The sequence below is a fragment of the Panthera onca genome, chromosome D2 (assembly GCF_046562875.1).
Source record: "Panthera onca isolate mPanOnc1 chromosome D2, mPanOnc1 haplotype 2, whole genome shotgun sequence".
NCBI lineage: Eukaryota > Metazoa > Chordata > Mammalia > Carnivora > Felidae > Panthera > Panthera onca.
This window is the reverse complement of record NC_138349.1, coordinates 58834301-58857545: the sequence shown is the minus strand read 5'-3', so window position 1 is coordinate 58857545 and position 23245 is coordinate 58834301. Positions and strand designations below refer to the sequence as shown.

Sequence of the window (23245 nt, the reverse complement as noted above, 5' to 3'; positions counted from 1 at the left end):
TTGTTATGTGATATTCTAAAACTGTTTTTAAAAAATACTGGGTTTAATACTTGGCCATTGTATGGATGTAAGTATAGGGCCAAACTGTAAGATTATGAGTAAAAAATAATCACTGTGTGGGCCACTTTTGCTGGATCTCTACAGTTCTACTCACATATGACATTTCCTTTCACCATCCTCCCCTACTACTATCCAGGTCCCATCTTCCACAGGCCAGTTCTTTAGGTAATCAAATATCTACATTATTTATCACTTCACATCTCTAACTAAAGCCACTAAAGTCAGTTAAACAGAATAAAACAGAATTCTGTTGTAATGCTACATAAATTACACTGTCTTTAATAGAAGAAATTTTCTAGATTAGTCTCAAAATTCTTTTTGAAAATAAGTCAATAAATACATAAATAAAAATACCCCCTACATCTAATATTTTTTCACTTTCTCAAATATTTTAAACAATATTTGCTCTTCATTAGTCCTTTACATTATGCCACTGGACGAAGCCCTTAAAAAAAAAAAAAAAAAAACAGGAAACTAAAGTATGTTTCTACTATCAAAGAGGCGCTTGAATCAGAATTCATTCTCCTGATACTTCAACTTCACCAGTGAGCTAAAATTCCTTCCAAATTTTTCGGAACAGTGCTCTCACTGTTACTATCTCTGCAATCCATAGGATAAGCATTGGCCATTCCCCAAATTCCAAAACCATTTGCCATTTCACTGCTTTCCTCCCACACTCAAATGGCAGTAGTTCAATTTGGCAGTTTGTCAAAAAAAATCAGAGTATAAAGCACTTGGTGATCTTTAACCAAATGCATTTGTTGTGTACACAGCATATGCCACATCTATCACATGATAATATGATTTCACACATTATAATAGAACACAGGGAAGGATATACTGCATAATCCTAAAAGCCACACATACTTTCTCTTTGAGACCTTCTCTTTAAAATAATTTGCTTTTTGAGTCAAAAACTGGTAACTTACTTTTTTAAAAAAAATATATGCCATTTCATGCCAATTAATGCTTTTATTTTTTCCTGCTGAGAATGACCAGTGTCTTACATAGTATTATGAGGTGGCTTACAAAAACTATGTTGTCAAATAGATCTCATTATCTGAGAAGAACAATACCAGAATAGCGTTCATATTCCTTACGAAAACACTCAGGAAAGAAACCATATCTATGAGGGACACCTGGACGGCTCAGTCAGTTAGGCATCTGACTCTTGCAGTTGAGAGATCGAGCCCAGCATTGGGCTCTGCACGGAGCCTGCTTGGGATTCTCTCTCTCTTCCTCTCTCTCTGCCCTTCTCCTGCTTGCTTGTGTACACGCACATACTCTCCTTCTTTCTCTCAAAATAAATAAACTTTAAAAAAAAACCATAACCATGAGAGATAATTTGTCATAAAAACAAAGATAAAATCATTATAAAATTTTATAATATAAAATGACAAAATGATGCTTCAATTGTTTTATCTATTTAACAAACATCAGGTGGTTGTTATGTGTCAGGTACTTCTCATCACATAAGACCTGGTATTTGCCACCTTCACGGATTAAAAGTCTAGATTTATTGAACAAGTAAATCAATGTTTGGTGTATTGGGGTAGTAAATCCTATTAAAGGCAGACACTCAGAGTCTGTGGGGACACAAAAGAGGGATATCTAAATGAGCATCACAAGGTCAGTACACACTTCCTAGAAAAGACCTGGGTTGAGTTTGGTGCAATAAGTAAGAACTGGCTGAACAAGAGGCGTAATCCAAGTGAAGGGAATAGCTGATAACAGACATACAGAGGCATAAGGCAACATGGACCATTCAAAATACTTCAAATTCTTGTTTGGAAGCTGGAGAGGGGGCCAGAATCAGGAAATGAAAAGGGAGAGAATGATAGAAGCCAAATAATGCAATGCTGAGTGAGCTAGATTTATAAGCCTGAACCTTATCCAGAAAGATAATACCCCTAATCCTTCAAAAGCTTTAAAAGGATTTAAATTAAGCAGGGAAGTAAAATAACTGTATTTTCCTTTTTAAAAGATGTATTTGGCTTTAGTATACAGTAAGGCTAATGCAATAATCCTGAATTCAGGAGGCAACATCAGTAATGAAAAAGAGGGAAAGATCTGAGAGACAAAAGGAGAAAGAATTTGTTGAACTTAGAGACTAATTGGAAGAGAGAGTGAAATGAGAACAAAGAGTCTAAACTGACTTGGTGACTATGTGGATAATGGTACCAGAACAGACAAGACAGGATAGGGTCTAAAGTGGTAGGGGGTAGGGAGGAGTGATGAATTCACTTGAAATTATCTTTGGCATTTTATTTTCTTCATATTTTCAGAAGAGACTCTGTAAAATATAAGTCATATATAAAGTATATAACAAATAAAAAATAAATCTCCTGTATTTGACCTAAGGTTTATTATAGCTAGTATATTCATTTTAATTATTTAATTAACTGACATTTTCTGATTTTCATAAAGTTATGTTGCGAAGGGAAATATATGAACACCCCAAGTCTCTTATAAAACTGAACATGAATATTTAAGTTTTCTTATCCTCTCAAGATAGTTTCTTGCAGCAAGCTGATATATAAATAAGGCAGTTCTTTTAAAAAGAGTCTGCAAATGAGACTTACATTCATTATGAAATTGTTGTATTATCATATGTAAGTAAATACATCAAAACGTGACATGTACACTTTCATTTTATAATATTCATATAGCAGCAACATGAGTTATGCATAGTTTATGCAAAGCATTTCTTTTTAAGTTTAGAAAATCTAAACCTCTAGAAAATGAAAAAATAAAAAATGTACTTCTAAGTAGTCAGGTCTGTAACTTAATACCTCTAACTATTAACAAGGAACTTTATAATTAATTTATGTATGGACAAACACATCTTCAGCTTCATTAGTCATATGTCGTTATATTCTATGACAAAAAAGGATACACTTCTCTTTGCTTACTATGGATAAACTATGGCATGTGAGGGGAAGAACTTGCCTGCAGGGACTCAACAATTCAAGGGAAGAACCAGGAGTAAGTAGTACTCTGAGTCTTAGAGCTGACTAATAAGCCACTCAGCTTCCCACAGCCAGCTCCTCAGAGCTCTACAGATAGACTAATAAACTCAAGTCAACGAAACAAAATGCTCACAAATCTAATTCTGTAACTAACACCCTAAGGATATATGGTTTGCTCCTGACCAGGACTAGAGTACTCACTTTCTTTGCGAACTTCCTCAAGTACAGTAGTAAGCTCTTCCTTTAAAACTGTGGCTTCCTGGGCAATCTTCTCTCCCTTGTCTAATAAATTCCAAGTCGCTTCCTCCACAGAAGCTAGAAGGACTCTGGCTCTTTTTGAACATCCTTTTTTCCTGTTAGAAGGATTCTGGGGACAATTTACAAGTGTAGTAACCTAAAATTGGAAAAACACAAGCCACTCATTAGACAAACTGTGAAAACACAGTCTTGGGACATCACAGCCCAAAACAAAAGGAAGTATTTCATAGTAACACGATTTATTCCCAGTACTATTGGTACACCCTCATAAGTCAAGTCAATGAACCAAGACCAATATTATCAGCTGCTATGGAATTTTCAACTAAAGATAAAAAGGAACAAAGGAAGGAGGTAGGAAGGGAGAGAGAAAGGGCAGGAAGAAGGAAGAGCCACCGAGATTGAAACTTACCAAGTTTTACTATGGAAACAATGCAATATATTATATATATATATATATGTATATATAAATATTCATATATAATAATTATTTATATCACTTTGTAGCCAGCAATCTATATTAAGAAAGAGGCAAAATAATCATAATTAAGTCAGTAAAGCATTAGTCTATTTAGGCTGAGAATAGACATTATTAATGTTGAGAGGGCACAGAACCACTCTGAAATATAAAACACTGGTTATCTCAGGGGGACCAAATTCAAATAATTACATATAGGCCCTTTGGAACCTCTCTTACCTGTCCCATACAGTCTCCCCTAATTCAGTAGACCTCTCAAACAGGTCTTACCCAAAGTCACCTATCAAGAGGCCTTTCTTGACTACCCCATCCCCACCCTCTCTCACTCTATCCCTTCATCCCACTTTATATTTCCTCAAAACACTTACAGGGCTTGACTTTTTTTTTGTTTATATGTTAATTTCATGCTTCTAATACTAAAAAGTAAATTCCATGAAAGCAAAAAATGTGTCTTTTCTCCAGCACCCAGAACAATGCACAAAGTAAGTGCTCAATAAATATTTGTTATATAAATGGCTTAAAGAATGGGGTCATTGAAAAGAAGGGCTTTTTTTAAAAAAAGTTTAATTAAATTCAAGTTAATTAACATACAGTGTAGTATTGGTTTTAGGAGTAGAATTTAGTGATTCATCACTTACATATAACACCCAGTGCTCATCCCAACAAGTGCCCTCCTTAATGCCCATCGCCCATTTGCCCCTTCCCCCCAACCACCTCCCTTCCAGTAACCCTCAGTGTGTTCTCTGTATTTAAGAAGCTCTTATGTTTTGCCTCCCTCTCCATCTCTGTTTTTATCTTATTTTATTTTTCCTTCCCTTCCCCTATGTTCATCTGTTTTGTTTCTAAATTTCACAGTGAGTGAAATCATATATTTGTCTTTCTCTGACTTATTTCACTTGGCATAATACACTCTAGTCCCACTCACGTTGTTGCAAATGGCAAGATTTCATTCTTTTTGGTCACCAAGTAATATTCCATTATATATACATATATATATATATATATATATATATATATATATATATATATACACACACACACCACATCTTCTTTATCCATTCATTAGTCGATGGATATTTAGGCTCTTTACATAATATGGCTATTGGTGATAGTGCTGCTATAAACATTGGCGTGCATGTGTCCCTTTGAATCAGCATTTTTGTATCCTTTTGGATAAATACCTAATAGTGCAATTGCTGGGTTGTAGGGTAGTTCTATTTTTAACTTTTTGAGGAACTTCCATACTATTTTCCAGAGTGGCTATACCAATTTGCATTCCCACCAACAATGCAAAAGTGTTCCCCTTCTTCCGCATCCTCGCCAACATCTGTTGTTTCCTGAGTTGTTAATTTTAGCCATTCTGACAGGTGTGAGGTGGTGTCTCATTGTGGTTAGAGATAGAAATTAAGCAACTGTATTTGGAAACAAAACCTCATACAAAATTACATTGTAAAAAATACCCATTTCTTAATTAAGCCTTGGATACCAATAATAAATTTAGTTAACATTTTTATAAGCAAAGCTGGAAGATCCCCATTGTAGATGAAGGAAAAGAACACGTCTTTTCAGTATTTAAAATAGAAGACCTGGGGGTATCTGGGTGGCTCAGTCGGTTAAGCATAGGACTTCAGCTAAGGTCATGATCTCATGGCACAGGGGTTTGAGCCCCACGTTGGGCTCTGTGCTGACAGCTCAGAGTCTGAAGCCTGCTTAAGATTCTGTCTCCCTCTCTCTCTGCCCCTCCCCCACTCGTGCTCTGTCTCTCTTGCTCTCAAAAATAAATAAACATAAAAAAAAATTTAAATAAGTAAAATAAATTAGAAGACCTGAAACTCCTATGGAAAACTAGAATCCCGCATATCATCAAATAGCCAAGGCTTATAACAATCATGCACCACATCTTTGAGAACAGACTATACATAACCTTCCTGTTCTGCAGCCCCTAAAGGTTTGGCTTGTTTATTGCTTATGGAGCATGACATATTTGTTTATTTATTATGTCTGGACACAGTTTTTTAGCTAGGAACTGAGAAAGAACTTACAAGCTATGGGGGAAATACATAGATGAAAATAATTTTTGTCTGCCCTTTCAATTCTCCTCCTCCATCCAATAGACCTATTGCTATATTCTAATTTGCTTTATTCTCATGTCTACAACCCAGAGTGCAGTGCCTTTGTTTCCTCTCTTGGAAAATGAGATCATGTTACCTATAAGACTGTGTGAAGGTTAAATACGTAAAATGTCTTGTAAAATGCATAACATGACTCAAATATTGGTTGATATTTAATGTACATTTTCTAGTCCATTCCCTACATGGATATAGAAAGTCTGTTATGGGATCCTAGTCAGAGGTGTTCTCTTGGAGCTACCCTCATCTTGCTCTAAGGGGGTCCCGTGTGCTAAATGTGATGAAGTCAGTTAACAAAGCACCTCCTATGTGCTTTGCAAGCAGCCAAATAGGGCCACATGTCTTTATCATGCATAGATGATAAAGATGATAATATGCCTGAATTATTACATGGATTTTCACATACTCCAAAACACAAATATCTCACTACTGTCAGCCTAATTTATACATCAAGAATTAAAAGATATTTGTCCAGATTAAGACAAATTATAGCACCTAGTTTAAATCTTTGTGTAAAATGAAGAATAAGTATCATTGTCTAAATGTTCCTTCAGAATGTATTTTAAGTGCCACAATTCACAACGCTTCCCACTGAACATTCCTCTATTATTGTTCAGATCCTCCCTGCGCCAAATGTTTTCCATAGAATAGCCTGAGCTTTGAAATTAAAATGAGCATTCCAGAAATGCTTTGTTCCTTATAATAAATGCCAAAGAACTGTGAAAAGAACATTGTATAAGAACATTGAGCTTTCATCAAAATAAATGCAATTGCAACCTGCAAGCTATCCACATTTACCAATCATTTATACCTATGTCTTCTTCTGAAATACCCCAATATAGTTATTTAACACTGATTAAATTAAAGTCAAGTGACACTTTCAATGATTCACTTTATTTCAGAGAGTAAAGATGGCTTGGTAATCCTGGGCGGGGGGGGGGGGGGGTGGATAAAGAAAACTAAATCTTTTTTTTTTTTAACTAACTTATCTTACAGGATCTAACCAACTTGCTTCAGTAACTGTGACTCAGGATGACAGATGACTCTCACTAAAAGTTGCGAGTGCATTTGTTATTTGAAAAAGTCTCCCATCTCTTGAAGGAGTATCAGTAAAAATTAGTTTTCAGGTTATTCTATAAAATAATTCCTGTTTCCCCATTTTCTTTTTCAGTCAAAATCAGTTATATTTTTATAGGCAACACAAAAACTTTAGTTGGAACTTACAGCAAAGATGATTGTAATGTAAATCCTAGCTTATGTCTTATTAACCTTTCTTTTTGTCACTAGTGTACAACTCTCCCCATTCTTCCTTTCTGTGACCTTAGGTGGTCCCTCTCAAACAAAAAAGTTTTGGCTCTCCAAGCTCTCTGAGAGCTTGGGTTCACTTGCTTTTCTTCAGTATGTAAATCTGAGCTAGGTTACAGACACACCTTCATACATACATGTGGGAATGAGCTCACCAGGTATATATTTAATGTTTTGTAATACCTATATACTAAAATTTATAGTACCAAAAAAAAGGGTTTTCTAATCTTTCCTAATTCTGGTGTGTTTCTCTGGGTGCTCCAAAGATACTGAAAATTACATTGAGATGCATAGTGAACCAAGCCATCAACTGTCATTATATATAGAGCAACACTAGTGCATAATAAGAGCATTGCAGAATATGGTGTGAGGTTTAATTTACTTTGATGTGTTGCATTAGTGCAACAATGGCTTTAGTACTTCAGATCCTAGCTTTGCAGAAAATCTTCTCTAAATGCCCACTTGGGTTAATACATTTATATTCTATAACCATGTTCTTTCCTAATCTATTTTTTTTTAATTCTACTATCATTGTAGTATAAAAAGGACATGTTAACAGCCATCTCTTTTCTTGTTTGTTAGCTAAAACACTTTGAATTTTAACCTTCTTCCAATAGCTTCAAGGGCTACTTTTGCTTCCTTGAGTTAATTTTAATGTGTGAAATAAAATAGAAGACATTTAAACCATGTTAATTAGCTAAAAATTTCAAACAGAGTTCTGAAACAAAGTAAAGGTTAAAAATATAAAATTGTTGTATACAATTGTCTATAGTAAAACCAGTGATCTTTTAAAGAAAAAGGTATCATCTACTCTTGGGAAGGAGAGGATCCCTGCTTCAAGTTACTGGTAATTTCAACTGTTCTTTATTTCTTACCAAAAACAACCTTCACCGTGTTAACAAAAGCACTGTGGAGGACTGAAGTATTGGAAATCCAGCAAATATATACCACTCAACTGGCATTTAACATTACCCCTAAACCAACTACAATCTTCTTTTAGATCATCTCAGCCAATAAACACTTATTGAGCACATATTATGTTCAAAACAATACCCCAAACATTTAGAAAATAAAGATGAGTAAGCTCCAGTATGGTGATGAGAGATACACAAGTAGCTGCAATATAATAGGCAGAATGTAACTGCTTAGGCTTACAAACAAAAAAGAGAGCACTAAAGAGATTGCAAACATTCACAAAGATTAAGTAGGACTTCCAAGAAGAGCCTTTAAGAACAGACAGTTTTCTACCAGGACAGATGGCGGGTAAGAAAGCCAAGTAAAGGGAACCAGGTACAAAGGTACTGTGGGGTAAAAACAAGTCCTCCTCCATCTGTATTTCTTATCTCAGTGACTAGTACTTCTAAACTGAGGCAGAAATCCAGAGGCCATCTGGGATATTCCCTCCCTCTTACCTCCTTTCTAGGTACTTTAAACTGTCTGTTTAAAAGCTTCAGTTTCTGGCACATCCTCTTCAACCCAGGACCACTGCTTCTCATAGCTGCTCTCTGGATTACTGCCCTACCCTACATTCCCTCCAAGCTATCCTCTGTAAAACAGAAACATGGTCTCAATTTCTACTCTATCTTTTGCTATCATGTCTTCTACTCTATCATTACAAGAAGTATATCCATCAATTCTGGCCCTCATCACATCTCCATACCCATCCCACACTTCCATAGTGCCATCTCTCCGCAACGCAAATCTGAAATACTTGTACCAGCTTAAAACTCTCCAATGGTTCCTGACTGCCTATAAGATAAAAGTCCAAAGCATGGTTTGGATAAAGTCTAAAGTATGGCTTATGAGGTAATTTATGATCTCATTTCTGACTAAATTTTCACTCTCATTTTCTACTTGTGGAGTTTGCCACAAACTACTTATTAGGCCCAGAACAAGAAATGTTTGGCATCCTCAACCTGGAATATCACCCTCCCCACACAGCCCCTTGTATGTACCTCTCACACCACTCATTACATCATTTTGTAATTAGCTGTTATTACCATCTCCCTAGCTTTACCATGAACTTGATAAGGGCAGGGACCATGTTTGATTCATCCTGAAAACCAAGAGCTAGCACACTGAAAATAATAAGTGTTGATTTACTTAATGAAAAGATGAATGAAACTCTAGATTTTAGAGAAGAGCCATAATGTTGAGTGATTTCTTCAGTTATAAAGACAGCTGGTAGCTAAGCCAAAATTAAATTTTAAGATCAGTGATACAACTTAGTTTTCATCAAAAGGAATTCCTTAATGAAGGATATTTTGTCATTTCCCATGTCTACTATCATAGAAAGCCAAGTCTCCATTCCTATAGTTTATCTGAAGTCTGATCAGTTCAGTGATCTAGAATCAAGTATATATTTATATTCAGTCTTGTCTTTTTGTAGCCAAAAAGAAAAAAAAAAGACAGCTTACATCATTCATTTTCAAACTATAAGTAAAAAAAGCAGGCACATTATTTTTATTACTGATTTTCACTTTTTAACCCTTATATTAGTTTGCCATGTCTGCCTATAGACCTTCCTAGAGTGGGTGACTTAAACAACAAAAACTTATTTTCACACAGTTCTGGAGACTGGAAGTCCAAGATCAAAGTGTCAACAGGGTCAGTTTCTTCTAAGGCCTCTCTCATTGGCTTGCAAATAACTACATTCTCACTGTGACATGGTTTTTCTCTGTGTGCATGCACCCCTGGTATCTCTCTCTCTGCACATCCTAATCTCCTATTATCAGGACACCAGTCATACTGGATTAGGGCCCACCCTAAAGACCTCATTTTAACTTAATTACCACTTTAAAGGCCCTATCTCCAAATACAGTCACAATCTGTGGTGCTAAAGACTAGGACTTCACCATTTGAATTTGAGAGGGATACAATTCAGCCTATAACAGTCCTCACCACTAATGACACAGAAAGTATAAAACAACCATCATCTTTTAAAATATAATTTAGAGTTCTATTTGCTTGTTAGATTAACAACACTGCTAGCCAAGCTATTACTTGGAGCTATTGAGGGATGATAACAAAACACATGTAGATAGATCCCTCTCCAATTCTACCAGCCTTCTGGGCCATGCAGATGGCATAACAAAGCAAAGAGATTTACATGTCAAATACAAACAGCTGTAGCTAAATGTTCTAATCCAGAAAGTACACTTATTCCTGGAAAAAAATATGAACTTAAACACAACCAGGAAAAGACCACACGCTGACACTAATATCAAATGTTAGTTTCTTCCAGTTTTTACTTAGCTACTTGACACCCCAAAACAAACAAAAACAAAACAAAAACAAAAAACAAAAAACAAAAAAACAAACCTAGACCCTACATTTCATTTATTCAAAAAATATTGGTGCACCTGCACTTCACCAGAAGGACATGTCAGTGACCCTCCTCCTACTGAGAAGAGACAGAGAATAAACAAATATATACATAACTGTGTAACATAATACTGAGTATTGATATGTGCTATGAAAAAAGTAAAGAGGGGAAGAGAATAGATATGTGATGAGGAAGGGCTGGTTAGATGTGGTATCTTAGGAGGTCTCTCTGATCAGGTAAAAAGGACTCCAAGGAAGTAGAGGAGTAAGACGTTTGAATATTTGGAGGAAAATATTCCAAACAGAGGAAACAGCAAGTACAAAGGTTCCAAAACAGAAGCTTGATTAGTTTGTTCCAGGAGCAGCAGGAAGGCCAGAGTACCTACAGTAGAGTGAGGTGAGAACATAAAAGATGAAGTCAGGCTGGCACTGAGGCACCAAGTTGTACAGGCCTTGTAGATAACCATCAACACTAGAAATTCTATTCTTGTGATCAGGAGCTACTGAAGGTTTTAGAACAGGAAAGGAACAAGATCTGACCTAAAATTTAAAAGGATGCATTCTGGCTACTCAAGAGAATAGACTGGGGATTAAACAGGGATCAAGGAAGAGGGGTGAGAAATGGAAGACAGAAAAAGTTAGGAGACTGTTGCAGTAGCCCAAGAAACCACATTGGCTTGTTCCAGGGAACACTGGTGGAGTTGTTGAGAAGTGGAAGAATTCTGGTAATTCTGGTGAGTCAACAAGGTTTGCTGATAGATTGAATATGGGTTATTAAAGAAACAAGAATGACTCTATGGTATATGGCCTAATCAGTTGGGTATATGGAGGTAATATTTACTTAAGGAGACGTAAGAAGGAAGAAGATCAAGAGTTGAACTTTAGGCATGTTAAGATTGCCTATTAGAGTTTCTAAGTTAGAGACTAGTATACAATTCAGGAGTTGAGAAAGATAAGAGCTGGAAATATGTTTCTTATAGCTTACATTCTCATTGTAATTATCCATATATCAATGGTTTACTGGTCTTACTAAAATTTCAAAGATGTTTGAGAACAGTATTTTTTTGAAATCATGAGACTGGATGATATTTCCCAAAAACAAAGTAGAGCTGAGAAGTTACATGACTGAGCTCTAGGCACCCCAACCTTTATAGGTAGTATCTTTAGGCAACCCAACCATTAACCTATTAATCGTAGGATATGTAGCTTTTGCCATTTTGAATGTGACTATTATTTAGAAAAGATACTAGTTGAGGCACCTGGGTGGCTCAGTCAGTTAGGCCTCTAACTCTTGATTTTGGCTCAAGTCATGATCTCATGTTGTGAGATCAAGCCCCGGGTCAGGCTCCACAAGTATGGAGCCTGCTTGGAATTCTCCTCTCACTCTCCATCTACCCCTCTCCCCTGCTTTTTCTTTCTCTCTCTCTCTCTCTCTCTAATTAATTAATTAATTAATTAATTAAAAGATACTTGTTTTACACAGAGCAATAATTCAGACACAAATTTAGGCTTTGGTAAAATGTAATCTTAATCATTCTCCAAATAAATGTTTCCAAAAATGTGGTGAAAAACCATCAAAATACTGAATTGAGCGAACTAAGGGGAAATTATATTCATGTTGTTATTTATAGATAAAGCAAGCATTAATCTTTCTGATGAATCAATAACCAGTAGTTTATAGTGAAGTAGTGATTCAAAGAGGTGCTAAGCAAATAAAAAAAAAAAAAAAAAAGGACAATTATTTTCCATCAATAACCACTAACTGCTTGAAGGAAATAAAATAAGTGAACAATCCAATCAAGACCAACCTGGCCCTAAAATAAAAATGGGTTTTCTTTACATGTAGCAGTTAAGTTGTGTTCACATGGTCCACCCAGTCCATCATTCCACCTCTAGGAGTGATTGATGATGGGGTATGGTTATGACCCCTAATTCTGTGTCTCAGCTTTGTTTAATAAACATTTATAACCCTATCAACAACAAAGTTGAATAAATTATGCCATATGTTTTGCCAACACATTCTTATAAAACTTTACTACATTTTACTCCCACTATCTGTTGTCAGATTCTTCCTTCCCCATCTTCCCTAGACCATGAGACTTACTGCTTTTCTCTTCAAACACAAAACTTCTTATCGGAAATATCCAGGGGAAATATACCTGCTAATCATGTCTGAATAAGAGACAACAAACAATAGGAAAGACCATAGTGATTTGATTTGTAGAGCTCGATGGTCAAAATTCTAAAGCAATGCAAATGTGGTTTGACTAGAGACCATAAGTGATTTAAATGTTGATGTTCATTTTAAAATTGATTATGCACAGCAAAGGAAGCCATCAACAAAATGAAAAGACAACCTACTAAATGGAAGAAAATATTTGCAAATCATATATCTAATAAGGGGTTAATATCCAAAATAAATAAAGAACTCCTACAACTCAACAGCAAAAAAACAACTCAATTAAAAATGGGCAGAGGACCTAAACATATACTTTCCCAAAAAAAAGACATACAGATAACCAACAGCTACATGAAAAGGTGCTCAATGTCACTAATTATCAGAGTAATGCAAATCAAAACCACAATGAGGTATCACCTCACACATGTTAGAATCATCATTACCAAAAGATAGGAAATAGTAAGCGTTGGTGAGGACGTGAAAAAAGGGAATTTCTGTGCAATGTTGGTGGAAATATGAATGATGCAGCCACTATGGAAGACAATATGGAGGTTCCTCAAAAAATTAAAAACACAACAACTATATGACTCAGCAATTCAGCTTCTGGGTATTTGTTAGAAGAAAATGAAAACACTAACTCAGAAAAATACATGCATCCCATGTTCACTGCAGCAGTACTTACAACAGCCAAGATATGGAAACAACCTAAGTGCCCAATGACCAATGAATAGATAAAGAAAATGTGGTATACATATACAGTGGAATATTATTCAGCCATAAAAAATAAAATTTTGACATTTGTAACAATATGGATGGAACCAGAGGGCAATATTGTAAGAGAAATAAGTCAGACAAAGACAAACACCATATGATCTCACTTACATGTGGAATCTAAAAACTAAACAAAAACAAAAAAACAAAAACAGTTCACAGATACAGAGAACACACTGGTGGTTGTCAGAGGCAGGGAGGCAGAAGGTTAGGTGAAATGGGTAAAAGGGGTCAAAAGGTACAAACTTTCAGTTATAAAATAAATAAGTGCTACAGAGATACAACATACAGCATGTTGACTATAGTTAATAATACTGTACTGCGTATTTGAAAGTTGCTGAGGGATGTCCGGGTGGCTCAGTTGATTAAGTGTCCAACTTTATCTCAGGTCATGCTCTCAAGGCTGCTGAGTTTGAGCTCCCTGTTGGGCTCTATGCTGACAGCTCAGAGTCTGGAACCTGCTTCAGATTCTTTGTCTCCCTCTCTCTCTCTGCCCCTCCCCCACTCATGCTCTGTCTCTCTGTCTCTCAATAACGAATAAACGTTTAAAAATAAAAGAAAGAAGGTTGCTGAGAGAGTAGATCTTACAAGTCCTCATCACAGAGGAGAAGAGGCCAAGATGGTGGAGCAGCATGGAAGGTTTTTTTGCCTCTCTCTTCCCTGAAATGCAGCTAGATCAACACCAAACCATCTTGCACACCTAGAAAACTGATCTGAGGATTAACAGAACAATCTACACAACTTGAACCACAGAACTCAGCAGGTATGTGGTGCAGAGAGGTGAACTGAGGGAGAGAGAACCTGCATAGGGTAGGAAGCTGTTTCTGCTTGCAGAGAGGATGGAGACAGGGGGAAGAATACAGGAAAAGCACTCCCCCTGAAAGCAGCTGGAGAGAAAGAGAAAGATTGGAAACACCCAGAAGGGACTCAACAAGAAAGGGAGAAAGGAGAAAGGACAGGGTTTAAATACCATTAAGACTCAATAAACAGGGGAGCGCAGAGTCTGCAACTCCACAGTTCAATACCTGGTGGAGCTCTGGCTGGAAGGGCAAATACCCAGGAGCAGACAGCAAGGTCTGAAGGGTCCTCAGGCCACACAGGGAGGGAGTTCCCTGTTGAGAGGACATTTTTGGTAGAGGCTGTGAGGCCTCCCCACAGGCAAAGTTCCCAGCGAACCCTGGAGAACAGCTATGTTTGCTACTGTTGGAACAAGGACGTTAGGGGTAAAGCCTGTAACAGATGTGTGTTGTGATTTACCATAATCCCTGAAATGCTGCTGCTACACGAGCCCAAGAACTTTTTCTGGGGCAGACTAGTACCCAGCCACAGTCTCTGGGCATCTGCAGCAGTAGAATTGCACAAACGTTCCTGGGGGCAAGCCAGCACCCAGTCATTGCTCCAGGAGACCCTCCCCTAGAAGGCTGGAATGGGTCAAAGCCACAGGATTCTCAGAAGTGAGGAGTTTGGAAACATAGCTCCATCTGAGATAAAACTCAAGAGTTAGGTGCTGCCTGCCAGGCTGAGGGCTTGGTCAGGGACAGTGTAGAAGCAGGAAGTAGATGGAAGTCGAAGAAAAAGGAGGGGTGCTTGATTGCTAGTTGGCAAGAGCACAGAGTTCTGAGCACAGAGACTGGGTAGCTGGTCACCAACACATAAAAAAATGCTAAACATCACTCATCATCAGAGAAATACAAATCAAAACCACCATGAGATACCACCTCACACCTGTCAGAATGGCTAACATTAACAACTCAGGCAACAACAGACGTTGGCGAGGATGTGGAGAAAGAGGATCTCTTTTGCATTATTGGTGGGAATGCAAACTGGTGCATCCACTCTGGAAAACAGGATGGAGGTTCCTCAAAAAATTAAAAATAGAACTACCCTCCAACCCAGCAATTGCACTACTAGGTATTCATCTAAGGGATACAGGTCTGCTGTTTCAAAGGGGCACATGCATCCCAATGTAGTGCTATCGACAATAGCCAAAGTATGGAAGAGCCCAAATGTCCATCAACGAATGGATGGATAAAGAAGATGTGGTGTGTGTGTGTGTGTGTGTGTGTGTGTGTACACACACACACAATGGAGTATTACTCGGCAATAAAAAAGAATGAGGGGTGCCTGGGTGGCTCAGTTGGTTGAGCGTCCAACTTCAGCTCAAGTCATGATCTCACAGTCCGTGAGTTCGAGCCCCGCGTCGGGCTCTGTGCTGTCAGTTCAGAGCCTGAAGCCTGCTTCAGATTCCGTGTCTCCCTCTCTCTCTGCCCCTCCCCACTCACGCTCTATCTCTATTAAAAAATGAATAAACGTTAAAAAAAAGTTAAAAAAAAAAGAATGAAATCTTGCCAATTGCAACTACATGGATGGAACTAGGGGGTATTTTATGCTAAGCGAAATTAGTCAGAGAAGAACAAGTATCATATGACTTCACACACATGAGTAATTTAAGCTACAAACAGATGAACATAAGGGAAGGGAAGCAAAAATAATATAAAAACAGGGAAGGGGACAAAACATAAGAGACTTTAAATATAGAGAACAAACAGAGGGTTCCTGGAGGGGTTGTGGGTAGGGGGGATGGGCTAAATGGCTAAGGGGCATTAAGGAAGACACGTGCTGGAGTGAGCACCGGGTGTTATACATCGGGGATGAATCACTGGAATCTACTCCTGAAATGATTATTGCACTGTATACTAACTAACTTGGGCGTAAATTTAAAAATAAATAAATAAATAAAAATTTTCAAAAAAAGTAATGCAGAAAAAAAAGAACTACCTGCTATGTTAAAAGATTATTTCACAAATTTGCTCAAGTAGAATGGTGAGCATGCAATTTATGTTCACTTAAGCAATCCTTCATTATTTTTTTTCTTCCTTCGTAAAGAAAGTGTCAGTAGGTCCCCACAACTTGAGGGCTAGATATTGGTCTTCAGTCATAGCCTTGGCAGCGGCTCCATTTGTACTGTTCATCTCTTTTATATAGAATGTGAATTTAATGAGAATGTTCATTTTCAGAATAAAAATCACTATGATGCCAAAAAAACCTTCTTATCCAAAAAAATAAAATCTGTAACTTATATATATGGTAATGGATGCTAATTAGACTTATTGTGGTGATAATTTCACAATATATACAAATTGACTCATTATGTTGTACACCTGAAACTAATAATGTTATATGTCAATTATACTTCAACTTAAAAATAATAAAATAAAATAAAATAAAATTGCTTAGGTTTTTTTCACCTTATTTGTCAGCATTAACATTATATCAATAAACCTATTATTGCCTCATTTTTTGTAGAACTTAAATATTATTCATGAATTTTGAATCTTATTGGCCATCACTTGATCTTTGATGCCCCAAAGTCTCATCTTAATAACATTAGGATATTACCATAGTTCCTCAATTCTAAAACACTATTAATTACAACAAATACCATCTATTGCTTCTTTTCAGAATGTAAGTATAGATAATATTTTGTCAATATTGGAGCATTCAAATTCAAGGCTGAGCTGTGAGGCCTATTATTCCAGGAATACAGAGAGTAAGACAGAACAAAAATACCATTAATCAATCGTCAATAACCTTCAACAAAGCAGGAAAGAATATGCAATGGAAAAAAAGAGTCTCTTCCACAAACGGTGTTGGGAAAACTGGCTGGCAACATGCAGAAGAATGAAATTGAACTTATTTCTTCCACCATATATAAAAATAAATTCAAAATGCATTTAAGACCAGGGGCACCTGGGTGGCTCAGTCAGTTAAGCATCTGACTTCAGCTCAGGTCATGATCTCATGGTCCGTGAGTTCAAGCCCTGCATCAGGCTCTGTACTGACAGTCCAGAGCCTGGAGCCTGCTTCGGATTCTGTGTCTCCATCTCTGCCCCTCCCCTGCTCATGCCTCTGTCTCTCTCTCTCTCTCTTTCTCTCAAAAAAAAGTAAATAGACATTTTTTAAAAATGCATTTAAGACCTAAATGATGTGCAGCAGGAAACCATCAAAAATCCTAGAGAACACAGGCAGCAACCTCTTTGACCTCGGACATAGCAAATTCTTACTACACACATTGCCAGAGGCAAGGGAAGCAAAAGCAAAAATAAACTTTTGGGATTTCACCAAGTTAAAAAGCTTCTGAAGCAAAGGAAACAATCAAAGGCAGCCTACAGAATGGGAGAAGATATTTGCAAACAACATATTTCAGAAAGGGTTAATCTCCAAAATCTATAAAGAACTTATCAAACTCAACACCCAAATAACAAATAGTCCAGTTAAGAAATGGGCAGAAGACATGAATGGACATTTTTCCAAAGAAGACATCCAGATGGCTCATGAAAAGACACTCAACATCACTCATCATCAGGGACACATAAGTTAAAACCACGATGAGATACCACTTCATACCAGTCAGAATTGCTAAAATTAACAACACAAGAAACAACAGACGTTGGCAAGGATGCAGAGAAAGGGGAACCCTGTTGTACTGTTGGTAGCAATGCAAACTGGTGTAGCCACTCTGGAAAATAGTATGGAGGCTCCTCAAAAAGTTAAAATTAGGACTACCCTATGATCCAGCATTTGCACTACTAGATATTTACCCAAAGGATACAAAAGTACAGATTCAAAGGGGCACATGCACCCAATTTTTATACCAGCATTATCAACAATAGCCAAACTATGAAGAAAGCCCAATGTCCATCAATTGATGAATGGATATAGAAGAGGTGAGGTAAACAGATATATAGATATATAGACATACACACACATGAATATATACGTATACATGTACATATATACAATGGAATATTACTCAGCCATCAAAAAGAATGAAATCCTGCCAAACAACGTGAATGGAGCTAGAATTTATTAGGCTAAGCAAAATAAATCAGAGAAAGAAAAATACTGTACAATATCACTCATAGGTGAAATTTAAAAAACAAAACAGATGAATATATGGTAAGCAGGGGGGAAAGAGAAGAGAGGGAGATAAACCATAAGAGACTCTTAATGACAGAGAACAAACTAAGGGTTGATGAAGAGAGGTGATGGGAAATGGGTTAGATGGGTGATGGGCATTAAGAAGGGCACTTGTGATGAGCATTGGATCTTGTATGTAAGTGATGAATCACTGAGTTCTACCACTGAAGCCAATATTGCACTGTATATAAACTAACCAAAATTTAAATTTAAAAAATTTATATATATACACATATATATGTATGTATACATATATAACATATATATGTATATAACATATATATACACATATATGTGTGTATATACATATATATTTACATATATATACATATATATATATGAACAAAAATACCATTAATCAGGTTTGAGTTCAAAGCTGATTCTCTTGAGATTTTAAGAAAAAAATAGTTGTGGAAGGCATTAATGAAAAAGAAAATCATTTTCTACATTATTTTGGCTCCTCTTTAGCAAAGGCTAGATCTGACAGACTAGATCATAGAGTTTTACGAAGCAGATCTGGTCAGATAAAGAAAAAAAGTAGGGAAGCTCCCCTCACCTAGCCCCAAGAGACTAGTGGAAGAAGAGGCTGACAGACAAGAAAGACAGGTAAGATACATGTCCTTATTTCCCCTGTCTGAGGTTCACTCAGACTGGGGAGCTGCATTAGCATGATTGAGGGGAAATACTGAAAACAGAGAGCCTTGGTTCCATTTATCTTTGGAACTCTGGAAGAAAACAGCTTCATAAGCTGCTCTGCACAAACTTTGGAGTTGCCACAGTGACATCTTGGCACCACAGTGTTATTATAAGTAGGAGGAAGGGAAGCTTAGCTTTCCTAAAGTCAGTCCTGATTGCCATGAGACACGGATAAGACCCACACCATCCTAGATACCATAAAGGACATCAAAATGTGGCTGTGTTAAAGACTGGTGGGCCTGCCCTGAGCCCACCATGGTGAGAAACAAGGTGATCCTACAGCATAGGCTGAGAAGTAGACAGATAATGCCAAACACTTGACAGAGGATGTATCTGGGATTTAAGGGTCTGAAGCACTATCAGGGGCCAAGCAACCTGAGAGAACTATGGACTCCAACCAAGATGAAAAAGAATATGCCACAAATTCTGTCAGCTATGGACTATATAGGAAATACAGAGACACCCAGTCACCACTGGGTGTCTGGTCACCAGTGGGACTGGTCACCAGTCCAGAAATCTGCAGCATTAACCAGCCATTCTGCAGCAATAACCACTACATGTACAAAGGTCCATCTCCCACTCCCATAGGATCACATAAGCAACACTCCCATCCAACCACCTATTTCTGATCACTATATCTAAAGAAATTGAGTACTTACCAAAAGGGACTGTGCCCTAAAATCATCAAAAAGGAAAACTACATTAAATGCTCATATTCGTTATAAGATATATCATAATTTCAGAAATGTTAAAAATACAGGTGGAGAATGTTGGAAAATGTGTCTAAACCACAGTATCTTGCTCTATCATGGGTTGAGAATGCAAACTGTTTCCTAAAAAGAAAAAACGCAGGGGCATCTGGCTGGCTTAGTCAGAGGAATATGGGACTCTCTGATTTCAGGGTTGTGAGTTTAAACCCCACATTGGGTATAGAGATTATAAATAAATAAACTTTAAAAAATGTTAAAAGAAAAAACTCATCTGAAAAATCACAAACCACATTTGTTAAGCCTTAGTTTATACAGCATTGTACTGTACATACTATAAATATCCAAATTTCCAGCTATATCAAGGTTAAATAACTTTTCCAAAGATAAAAATTATTTCTAGATTATAACAAACTGTGTCCTGGTTCCAAACATCCTAAAGAGAATCCCTAGCTCTTGAAAATCTCGTTTCTCAGGTCATGGTTTCTAGTGCCCCAAAGCCATTTCTGGGTATCATAGGATCCCTTGACATAGACTGACCACAGGCTTAGTCAGGGTGTGGGAGAGGCAGATCCTCCTCAAAAAAAAAAAAAAAAAAAAATGTGCAGGTCTCTCACAACAGGATAATCACCCCTGGGCAGCCCCTTCAGAACAGAACAACAATCAGAGTTCAGAAATTCCTGGTGACCTCACCACTCTGCCCCAGCATAAGGATGTATATAAGGATGTATATAAGGATGCCCCAGCATAAGGATGTAAGGTAGTGGTTTCCAACTCTGCCTACACAATGTTGCAATTTAAAAGTTAAAATTTACAGTCTCCACCACCACCTTCTCAAACTTGAATGTGATACAAATCAACTGGGATCTTATTACACCATAGATTCTGATTCAGGGGGTCCAGGGTAGGGCATAAGGGACTTCATTTTTCAGGAGTTTCTAAGTGAGCATGATGCTATAAGTCCATGGACAACACTTCGGAGGCAGCAAGGTCTTACTCCAGTGGCTGTATAATACAATCACCTGGGAGGCTTTATAAAAACACTTTTTTCTAATGTTTATTTTTGAGAGAGAGAGAAAGAGACAGAGCACGCATGGGGGAAGGGGCAGAGAGAGAGGGAGACACAGAATCCAAAGCAGGCTCTAGGCTCTGAGCTCTTAGCACAGAGCCCTACATGGGGCTCAAACCCGAACCGTGAGATCATGACCTTGGTGGGAATCAGACGCTTAACCGACTGAGCAACCCAAGCGCCCCAAGGGAAGCTTTTTAAAAATACTGTTAACAGGGTCCTACTCAAGATTCTGATTTAATCGGCCTTAGCTGTGGCCTGGGTAGCAGGATGTTTGTAAGTTCCTTACACAATGCCCTCATATAGCTGAAAGTTGAAAAGCCCTGGTGCAGATGATTATAAACGTACATATGATAGGACACCACACCACAATTTCAGACTTGTGCATTATGAATCTCTTTCCTCACAGCAATTCCACCCCAAATAGGGTCCACCAAAAGCAAGGTGCCATGGGTAGTCAAAAAACTTAGAGTCCACCATAACCTAATCCATACATGGATCCATAATGCTATCTAGTAGTGGACTGCTGAGTAAGGGAGAGCTACAGAACATGGATCCAAGACCTCTCAATAACAGTAGTTTTCCTAGAGCCGCTGCTAACAGTCCTACTGGGACCTAGGAGAGCTAACTGAGCACATTACAGAGAGTTGATAAGGAGGTTACCCTCAGGAATTCCTTATAAATTTATCCCAGATGAGCACCACCGAAATCCATTAAAAAGACAGGGAATGAGCCCTATACTAGAGCAAGCCTTGGGCCAAGAGGCAGAATCAGGTTCACTACTGGCTGATATAAAGGCCAGCATAGCATTTCTCACATTGTAATTACCTGGCAGCTTTTAAAATTACTTCTTGGTCCTACTCCCAAAGATTCTGATTTCATTGGTTTCCTGTGTGGCCTGGACATCAGGATTTTTTAAAGCTCCCCAGATAATTTTAATGTGCAGCCAGGATTGAAAACCACTGGACTAACAGGATGTCAAAGCAAATAGGAATTTTCTCAACTGCCTAGTTAGCACTCTTCTCCCAAGTGAGGCTTTTGTATCTCTCACAGGGCTTGGCCACAAATCACTCCATCATAATTTATGTCACAGGAACTCCCAACTGTGTATGGGATATTGCCCATTTCTTACCCTTCTTTAATCAGTAAATATAGATTATCTCTATGAGAAAATTGTCAGTGTAGAGCAGGGGCCTGCAAATTAGGCATCCAGGGCAAAATCTAGTCACTTGCCTATTTTGTAAATAAAGTTTTATTGGAACACAGCCATATTTTATTATAAACATCCATTTGCTTACGTATTGTCTATGGCTGCTTTCAAATTACAATGGCAAAGTAATTGCAATAGAGACCCTATGACTGTCAAAGCTGAACTATTCACTCTCTGGACCTGTACAGAAAAAGTTTGCATGGAGTTGTCAAGCTATAGATGCTGGGTGTTCTGAAATAGTCCAGGAATGTCTGTGAAGGGTAGAATCACACTTAAAGCAGTGAAAATGATGACATCTTGGGAGATATGGACTCCTATACCTTCAACCAGCTGAACCAGAATTTCTCCCATCAATCTAGCATTTTCCACTAAAAAGGCAGATGGATATGGGCTTATCAGTCTATGTCACCTGGCTGCCTATGGAACCCATTTATAAGAAAAAGACCTTATTCCACAACTAAGTTAGAAGTGGATACCTGTGAGATCAGTCTGAATGTGCAGAGGAAAAGATGAGCTGTGATTAAAAGATAAAGTAACAACAGAAGTGGAATGGACTGGGGTGGTCAGAGAAACAAGAACAACATGGCAGCAACACTAGAGTAAGTGGAAAGAAAATCAGAGCCTGACAGAATAAAAGGTCTAGGAAGCAAGTGAGTAGAGATGAAAATATGCTGAGACTGACATCTGCTCACAGCTAATCTCAGAGCTACCAAATTCTGGTGGTGGGAGCAATCCTTATATATTCAGCCATGCACAATTCCTCAGGCTATTTTAATCAATTAGCTAGTAGTTTTTCTTATCCTTATTTTAATTTAAAATTTTTTAATGTTTATTTATTTTAGAGAGAGAGACAGAGCGTGAGTTGGGGAGGTGAAGAAAGAGAGGGAGACACAGAATCCAAAGCAGGCTCCAAGCTCTGAGCTGTCAGCACAAAGCCCAATGCAGGGCTCAAACCCACAGCCTGATGTGGGGCTGACCCAAGCCAAAGTCAGACACTTAACTGACTGAGCCACCCAGGTGCCCCATCCTTATTTTAATTTAAAGAGTGGCTTCCTACTCTGGAAAACAGTGTGGAGGTTCCTCAGAAAATTAAAAATAGACCTACCCTATGAC

At 37.7% G+C, this 23245-nt stretch overlaps 1 protein-coding gene across 3 annotated transcripts in view; it reads right to left on the bottom strand.

Annotated features, from left to right (window-relative positions):
• CTNNA3 (catenin alpha 3) overlaps positions 1-23245 on the bottom strand; it is a 1784170-nt gene that overhangs the window by 1653632 nt on the left and 107293 nt on the right. For all 3 annotated transcript variants that reach the window (XM_078434311.2, XM_078434309.2, XM_078434310.2), the window contains one exon: positions 3231-3423. In XM_078434311.2, the coding sequence (XP_078290437.1) occupies positions 3231-3423 (193 nt within the window). The remainder of the gene's footprint in view (positions 1-3230; positions 3424-23245) is intronic.